At 43.1% G+C, this 9,491-nt stretch overlaps 1 protein-coding gene across 1 annotated transcript; it reads left to right on the forward strand.

Annotated features, from left to right (window-relative positions):
* Positions 1 to 1,278: 1,278 nt before the first annotated feature.
* LOC143298325 (putative acetylcholine receptor chaperone) lies at positions 1,279 to 8,450 on the forward strand. Its single transcript, XM_076611168.1, has 4 exons — positions 1,279 to 1,438; positions 2,616 to 2,751; positions 4,035 to 4,186; positions 8,109 to 8,450. The coding sequence occupies exons 1-4, from the start codon at positions 1,328 to 1,330 to the stop codon at positions 8,202 to 8,204; spliced, it is 495 nt and encodes a 164-aa protein (XP_076467283.1). The 5' UTR covers positions 1,279 to 1,327; the 3' UTR covers positions 8,205 to 8,450.
* Positions 8,451 to 9,491: the final 1,041 nt, after the last annotated feature.

Raw genomic sequence — 9,491 nt, forward strand, 5'->3', positions numbered from 1 at the left:
AAAACAACAAATTTGTATATTTCAAAACAGAATTAATTGCTCTGGACCGTCCAGTTTGGCGCAGCAAGATCACCACAGGAGCCCGTGCAGTCAGTTGAAGCCAGGCGCATCACCGAGGCGCAACGAAAGCGTGCTGTGCAGAAGGCCCGAGCACTGTGCATTCACTGACTGCTACGACAGCACCCACTCACTTGTGTCCCACATGTGGGCGAGCCTTCAGGGCCCGGGTTGGCCTCACCAGTCACCTCTGGCCCACAGCCACCGATCTTCCATCCGTGATTTTTTTAATCTATGGTCATCTTCGAATCCGAAGGACGGACATAATTTCAATCAGTCGCCTTCCCGTAGGTATATATCTTCCAGTTTTTAATTATAACTATACAATGCATGTCTAAAATGTTTATCTTGTTAGTTAATTTAATTCTATTATATTTTAGGCCAACTTAATGTTCATACCTATCGCCATTGGTTATCACTAAATCCTAGTCAGTCATGTTATATCAGTCATTGTCACGAATTGTTCCACATATTACCAGTTTTAACTATTAGTAAAAAGAGTGTGATATATATATATATATATATATATATATATATATATATATATATATATATATATATATATATAAATTGCAGCGTTAATGAGTTGTTTCAAAAATTATATTTTTATCCACCAAACACCCAAATCCTTGCCAAGTTTCTTCTAGATCATCAGAGTTGATGTGAACAGTGTAGTTTGGGTTATCTTTAACGACATGTAATATTTTACATTTATCATTGTTGAACTTAATTTGCCTCCTTGACAAACTGAACTGAACTTAAATCTCTATCAATCAGTTCAGTTGCCATATGATCGTCTGTGTCCACTTGACTCGACTAGTTTGTTTATATTTTTTGGTGCAGAATTTGTTTTTATTTACCATTTGTTCAACAGTACACCTTTGTGTCATCAGCAAATATTTTCACAAAAGGCTTTAACACATCTGATATATCATTAATAAGTAAACAAATAACGCGAGTCACTGAACACTTCCCTGTGGAACACCACTGGTCACCTTTATGTGCCTGACCTCTCCAGTCCTGACCAGCACGTTGGGTTCATGCGTAGGTCAGGCATCTGTTCCTTTTTATTTCAGCAGATGGGGCGTAGCGAAAAATAGTGGACCAGTTCGCACAATGATGCCTCTTTTGAACTGAAACTGTATGCCTGTCGTTCTACGAACGGTTTTTATTCCTAAAACGTTCGACCAGCGGCAATTGTCTGTCTTGCTTGAGTTGATTTTGTCGGTCCGTTCAAGGGAGAGAAGCGAATCCACGCAAGAATCGAACAATGGCTTCGATCGTTTTGCGAATTTTGGCGTTAACGCTGGGATTGTTCTTTGTATTTGTAGGAACTATAAAATTAACACCCTCTGTGAATTCAGACATATATAAAGAAATGGTGAGTATTTCTTCAAACTGACAACGTGGATTATCCTGTACCGGTATTCTGTTGTGACGTAGTCAAGCTGCATCAGCGGAAGATGACATTTCATCATGATCATGTCCGATACAGTTGCTGCACTGGATGTAAACACATCTCAGTCATTCTTATTTTGGTCGAGTTAGTGGGAAGTGGAGGGGAGATCCAATGACACACACGCAGAAGCAGTAATCTGATAAAATGAGGAAACTATTGCATCAGAATGGTAGCTCATCTGGATAAGTCCATCCAATGGATCAGAACCGGTTGAAAGCAATAACATCTCTTGCTTCGTAAAATAGTACAACACATTCACTCGTTAAATGCGCTTAACCAGCATTTATATGATATATGATATTATAGTCTACAGAATCTTCACAATGATGAAGGCGGTAGCTAAGGGAAAGAAGATACGATATCAAACACAAGAAAGAGTTATGACAAACATTTCGTTCCAGATTTTTGTTTTGTTGCCCACATACCCAACATCTATGACATTATTCACTTCTAATGTTTTAATGTATTATTCTGTTATATTTGTATGTATTCATTTTTTCGGTTATTTATTTTATTTAACTTAAGGTTAATGTTTTACAGATTCTTGGGGATGGCTTTTAAGGCCTGACTAGCATTGGGTTTATGTGTAGGTGTACTCAGCATTGGGTTTATGTGTAGGTCTGTGACAGATTCATGAGCATCCTCCCCCCCCCCACCCCACCACCACCCTCCCCCCATCCCCCAGCTGGATGACAACGATGGTCATCATCGATCTCGATGGACACACCACCACCACTCAGAGTACTTTTTTGTCACAAGTAGATGTGGTTTACCATGATGCAGCATGGATGAGTCACATGCTTCGATGCTTCCTTGAAATTGAACCTGGAAACTGAAATGTAGTAATTTGAAGATCAAGGAAAACAAATCAAAACCCAGCTGGTATTGAGAAAATTCAGAACTATTTAAAGAAGAAAGTGTTTTGGAGTTGATGGTTTGTGAAATGGTCTTTGTTATGGTACCAATTGAATTGTTATTGTTCTATCACATACATGTCTTTGTCCATGTATATGTGCACTTATAACTAATTCAGGTGTTGCATTTGCAGAGAGATTAATTTTCATTAATTTAGTAATTATGTTTTATGATTTGTTCTCAGAGGAAAACATTTATACGAAAGTCCAAAGTGTTCCCACTGGTGAAACAGACAGGCTGGAAGCCCAATCCACACACATACAGGAAAGCAGTTGGGACGGCAGAAGTGGTGTGTGGCGCTGTGTTGGCATTTGTTCCAGGTAGGTATCAGAAGGGCTTCTGGTAACGCTGACACTTTGAACATGGAAAGGACATGCCACATGTTCTTTTAGCAGGTTTCTGGGACATTCTACAACTTTCTAGAACAAGGGTAAGAATACTAAAAGAATGATCATCATCAGAGTTTCGGTCTAACATTCCAGTCGATTGCTGTGAAGGAGAGGTGTTTCCCTTCTCCACATCTTGGCCCAGAAACCTGGATGATTATGACTAGAACTGTAGAGGGGGATGCCTGCCAGTGTGTATGTATAACAGTAAAGATTTGATGACAGTGTGCTGAATTAGAGTGGCCCTCTGAAGGTAGTCGGGAACCTTCTGAAAGTTCTAGAATTATGGTTAAAGAGTCCCTGGGACTGGTCTCCAAATGTTTAACTTATAGAATCCCTGGGAATGATATCAGTATTCAAGTTGGAGCCCTGCTGGGCATTCATTCTGTGCATTTTTTTTTTTTTTACTTGCTAATGGAAAAACTACATTTTTCAGTTCTTGGCAATAACACAGGTTACAGGTGCGCATGCTTGATTTAAAGTTTAAACAATATAAACTGATGAGTTTACTGACTTGAGGGCATTACAGGTTTGTTTTTTTCAAATTTTATTTTAGTTTTTGAATTGTAATGATAGTCATTTACTCAATTACTGCTTTCTATTGGAAATAGGATTCATGTGCTGAAACAGATTATCAAGATCATTGTGGCATTGGTGCTTGAGTTGATGCTGAATAATCTTATCTTTGGTTTATTATTACTGCATTAGACATGGATTGATGTAATGATGTATTATATCATAACTTTCAGTGCACTTGTACATGTATTCATACATTCAGGTGGATTGAAAGAGGTGTCCACAATTATACTGTTGGGCATTGTTTACAGCAATATCAATATAGAAGCGATTATCTTGTTCTTTAACTATGTAAGCGTGTCTCTTAAGGCTTATTATAAATACATTGATAAATTCTTCGTTATATCATTATCTTGTGAAGGCTGTATGAAACCTGGTGCCATGTCATCAGTTTATTATTAGATTCTGTCTACACATATATCTGTTTGTTATATTAGACTTAGAGTCTATCTGTACATGTCTGTAAGATTAGATTCTATCCATACTTGTCTGTAGGCCTCATCAGCATACTGGGTTATGTAAAGGTCAGGTGTCTGCTCTTTTTCTTCTTTTTTTTCTTTATCTCTGTAGCGCAGATGGATATGTCCAATCATTGACACCTCCTTGAAACTGAAACTGTACGTGTGTGTGTGTTTGTGCAGGAGCCCTGAAAGAGATGTCCAACGTGGCACTGCTGGGCATTATGCTGAACGACATCTATGCACATTACTCTCTGGATGAAGGCCTGGAAAAAATGAGTCCCAGCATCGTCTTCGCTCTTCTCCTCACCTGTCGCATCATCATCTACCTTCAGGTCAGTCTCCGGCTCCTTTGGGGTCAGTGCTCAGGGCTAGGCATTGCCAGAATACTTCAGTTAGCCCCACAGAGATTTCATGTTGACATGTTTTATACATAGAACATGCCTTGTCTCTGAAAATGGGACGAGGGGAGTGTAACTGGTCTGCACTGAAGCTGACTGCTCACTTATCGTCTGACCAACACAGTTATGCACTGGATGCATTATGGACAAGTGGAGAGAGAGTATTTCATATTGTCTGTCAAAAGGTTTGGTCGTCCTGGACAGTGGGATGAGTGGGTATTTCGGGCCTCTGTGTTTAGACTTTACTGTTTGTTGTACCCACTGATTGTTGTACCCGCCTTACCTGGTATGGATTATCTGAGTTGAAGTAATTTTCAGCTGTCGGCATGCTCATTGTCAGGACATGAACATTGCAAAGTTAAAAAAAAAAAAAAAAAAAAAAAAAAAAAAGGTTGATGAAAATGAAGACTTAGTGAAGAAACTTATTCCCAGGAGTGTATTATCTTTTAATATCTGGTACTCAAGAAATGGCACAAATTTGCACAATTTTTGACCAACGATTGGTAAGTCTTCAAGAACTCTCTCTCTCTCTCTCTCTCTCTCTATATTCACACCCAAAGTGAAAAGAGTGCAAATTGTAGTGCTGTAGAAAGAAACTAATGTACACATGTAGTCCTTTAGGTTCTGGCTGTAGCTGCTGACACACGTGTGTATACTCAGCAGTCTTTCAGGTTTTGGCTGCAGATGTTGACGGATTATAATACATGTGTGCACACAGCACTCTTTGGGGCTCTTGCTGCAGATGTTGACACATTATGATACATGAGTGCACACAGCGCTCTTCTTCCTGCAGATGTTGACACATTATGATGTGTGCACACATCGCTCTTTGGGGCTCTTGCTGCAGATGTTGACACATGATACATGTGTGCACACAGCGCTCTTCTTCCTGCAGATGTTGACACATTATGATACATGTGTGCACACAGCGCTCTTTGGGGCTCTTCCTGCAGATGCTGACACATTATGATACATGTGTGCACACAGCGCTCTTCTTGCTGCAGATGTTGACACATTATGATACATGTGTGCACACAGCGCTCTTTGGGGCTCTTCCTGCAGATGTTGACACATTATGATACATGTGTGCACACAGTGCTCTTTGGGGCTCTGGCTGCAGATGTTGACACATTATGATACATGTGTGCACAGCGCTCTTTGGGGCTCTTGCTGCAGATGTTGACACATTATGATACATGTGTGCACAGCGCTCTTTGGGGCTCTTGATGCAGATGTTGACACATTATGATACATGTGTGCACACAGCGCTCTTTGGGGCTCCTGCTGAAGATGTTGACACATTATGATACATGTGTGCACACAGCGCTCTTTGGGGCTCCTGCTGAATATGTTGACACATTATGATACATGTGTGCACAGCGCTCTTTGGGGCTCTTGATGCAGATGCTGACACATTGATACATGTGTGCACACAGTGCTCTTTGGGGGTCTTCCTGCAGATGTTGACACATTATGATACATGTGTGCACAGCACTCTTTGGGGGTCTTCCTGCAGATGCTGACACATTATGATACATGTGTGCACAGCACTCTTTGGGGGTCTTCCTGCAGATGTTGACACATTATGATACATGTGTGCACACAGTGCTCTTTGGGGTCTTCCTGCAGATGCTGACACATATACATGTGTGCACAGCACTCTTTGGGGGTCTTCCTGCAGATGCTGACACATTATGATACATGTGTGCACACAGCGCTCTTTGGGGCTCTGGCTGCAGATGTTGATACATATGTTTGGAGGAGCACTGAAGGTATAACATCGTACACATGTGTTCTTATACTAGTTACAGGTTTTCTGTGACTGCAGATGCTGTACACAGTGGTCTCTCACTGCAGGTTGTGGCTGCAGATGCTGTACACAGTGGTCTCTCACTGCAGGCTGTGACTGCAGATGCTGTACACAGTGGTCTCTCACTGCAGGTTGTGGCTGCAGATACTGTACACAGTGGTCTCTCACTGCAGGCTGTGACTGCAGATACTGTACAGTGGTCTGTCACTGCAGGCTGTGACTGCAGATACTGTACACAGTGTTCTCACACTGCAGGCTGTGGCTGCAGATACTGTACAGTGGTCTCTCACTGCAGGCTGTGACTGCAGATGCTGTACACAGTGGTCTCTCAGGTTGTGGCTGCAGATACTGTACAGTGGTCTCTCACTGCAGGCTGTGACTGCAGATGCTGTACACAGTGTTCTCTCACTGCAGGCTGTGACTGCAGATGCTGTACAGTGGTCTCTCACTGCAGGCTGTGACTGCAGATACTGTACACAGTGGTCTCTCACTGCAGGTTGTGGCTGCAGATACTGTACAGTGGTCTCTCACTGCAGGCTGTGACTGCAGATGCTGTACACAGTGTTCTCTCACTGCAGGTTGTGGCTGCAGATGCTGTACACAGTGGTCTCTCATGCTGTGACTGCAGATGCTGTACACAGTGGTTTCTCACTGCAGGCTGTGACTGCAGATGCTGTACACAGTGGTCTCTCAGGCTGTGGCTGCAGATGCTGTACACAGTGGTCTCTCACTGCAGGCTGTGACTGCAGATACTGTACACAGTGGTCTCTCACTGCAGGCTGTGGCTGCAGATGCTGTACACAGTGGTCTCTCACTGCAGGCTGTGACTGCAGATGCTGTACACAGTGGTCTCTCAGGCTGTGGCTGCAGATGCTGTACACAGTGGTCTCTCAGGCTGTTGATGTTGCTGCAGATGCTGTACACAGTGGTATCTCACTGCAGGCTGTGACTGCAGAGGCTGTACTCAGTGGTCTCTCAGGCTGTGGCTGTGGCTGCAGATGCTGTACACAGTAGTCTCTCAGGCTGTGGATGCAGATGCTGTACTCAGTGGTACCTCACTGCAGGCTGTGGCTGCAGATGCTGTACACAGTGGTCTCTCACTGCAGGCTGTGACTGCAGATGCTGTACACAGTGGTATCTCAGGCTGTTGCTGCAGATGCTGTACACAGTGGTATCTCACTGCAGGCTGTGACTGCAGATGCTGTACTCAGTGGTCTCTCAGGCTGTGGCTGCAGATGCTGTACACAGTGGTCTCTCAGGCTGTGGCTGCAGATGCTGTACAGTGGTCTCTCAGGCTGTGGCTGCAGATGCTGTACTCAGTGGTATCTCACTGCAGGCTGTGACTGCAGATGCTGTACACAGTGGTCTCTCACTGCAGGCTGTGGCTGCAGATGCTGTACACAGTGGTATCTCAGGCTGTGACTGCAGATGCTGTACACAGTGGTCTCTCAGGCTGTGGCTGCAGATGCTGTACACAGTGGTCTCTCACTGCAGGCTGTGGCTGCAGATGCTGTACACAGTGGTCTCTCAGGCTGTGGCTGCAGATGCTGTACTCAGTGGTCTCTCACTGCAGGCTGTGACTGAAGATGCTGTGCACAGTGGTCTCTCAGGCTGTTGCTGCAGATGCTGACTCATGTATGCAGTTGTGGTCTTTCAGTAGAGCTGGGTACCATTTTTGTTGTCAGTTCTGGTTTTAAAACTCCTGTTTTTTTTTTCACCCCAGTATTTTTCACAACCTTTTGACTAATGCCATCACATCTTCTTTTATTTGCATGCTTCCCAAGCTCCCCCTTACACACACACACACACACACACACACACACAGAGATTTACATAAAATAAAGACAGCCATGTTCAAGAGAGAGTGAAAGAATGTGTGTGTGTGTGTGTGTGCGTGTGTGTGTGTGTGTGTAAAAACACTGGTTCGCTAGCAGCGCAAACTGTTTTTCCGAACTGCCACACCTTGTAAATTATTGGTGGTTGTTTTGTTTAGAAGCATACTAGCAGTTTTACTGCACACACATGCCTCTCTCTATCTTCGCTCAGGCTCTGGCTGCAGAACCCAAATCGGTGTTTGACAAGAAACAACGCCTGGACACCTCGCCCATGGACACCAAGCCGGAGGACAAGAAGGAGCAGTGAGGGAGAGGGGAGGGGGGAGGGGGTAGGGGGGAGAGATGGTTTGGTGGGTGGGTGGGGGGGTGGGGGGGGGGTTCAGTCTTCAACAACTATCACCTCTTGCTGGCTCACCTCACATCGCTCTGCTCTGCTGCACTGCCCCCTCTACTGCTGCTCATGCTGCATGCTTTGTGCTGCTCTTCAACTCCTCACTGGCTTTGAAAACAAATGCACACACACACACATATATACATGCATGCACACTCACACACACACTTTTACACACACACACACATATATATACACGCATGCACACACACACACACACACACACACACACTCACTCTTTCACACACACACTCATAAACACAGACACTTTTACACACGCACACACTCACTTTTACATACACTTTCTCACACACACACACACACACACATTGCAGAAAAAGTATTTTTCTGTTCTTTTAACAATATTTGAAAATCTAAAAGGCTTTTTTATTTTTTTTTATTTTTCTAATTGTGATTGATGGCATTTTATTGGATTGATCAAGAAAGTGATGAGACTTCTGGACTGGGTCACTGTTATATTGTTGACTGTGAAGGCGATTTTCTGAGTACAACGCTATTCACTATTTTGTACACACACACACAAACACACACACACACACACACACACACACACCCAGAGAGAGACGAAAGCACATATTTGTGTAAATAAGAATGTGCACACATATATGTGCTCAGACACAAACACACACACACACACAAACTGTTTCTCTCTGAAATGACTTGGGAGACAAGTTGAAATTCCCATACTCTGTAAACTCTGAAAAAAAAAAAAAAAGAAGAGATTTGAAAGATATAAAGTCAAGCAAACCAGGATGAGATTATTATGTGATTTTATGAAACCAGAATGTTATCTCTTTTTGGTTTGTATTTTGAGGAAGAGCGATCTGTCACAGTGTCAGTTTGAGTGGTAAGGGCAAGTGACTGGGAATGTGGGAATGTGAGACTGCATGCAGTAAATCAAACAGAATCAGGTCCACTTGATGTTTGTCTTGGTCTGGTGCCCATACACAATTAGGAGTACCAGGAGTACCTTAAGTCTTTGGCACTCCCTTGCTAAAGTCTGTGTATTTTCCTCTTTGCGCCTCTATGATTTACTTTTGAATGATAGATGTTGCATAGGAAATTTTGTAGTCAGCCATTCCATTGCTTTTTGACTAGGAATTAGAAAATTTCCCCCTTTATTTAAAAGCAAAAAAACAACATGAAAACGTAAATATGTCTGGTTGATAGCTGTATGACAAT

The sequence above is a fragment of the Babylonia areolata genome, chromosome 23, assembly GCF_041734735.1.
Source record: "Babylonia areolata isolate BAREFJ2019XMU chromosome 23, ASM4173473v1, whole genome shotgun sequence".
Lineage (NCBI taxonomy): Eukaryota > Metazoa > Mollusca > Gastropoda > Neogastropoda > Buccinidae > Babylonia > Babylonia areolata.

Coding starts and splice junctions, on each gene's coding strand:
- LOC143298325 (XM_076611168.1), top strand. CDS start 1,328: ATGGCTTCGATCGTTTTGCGAATTTTGGCGTTAACGCTGGGATTGTTC. Junction 1,439..2,615: donor CAGACATATATAAAGAAATG/GTGAGTATTTCT, acceptor ATTTGTTCTCAG/AGGAAAACATTTATACGAAA. Junction 2,752..4,034: donor TGTGTTGGCATTTGTTCCAG/GTAGGTATCAGA, acceptor GTGTTTGTGCAG/GAGCCCTGAAAGAGATGTCC.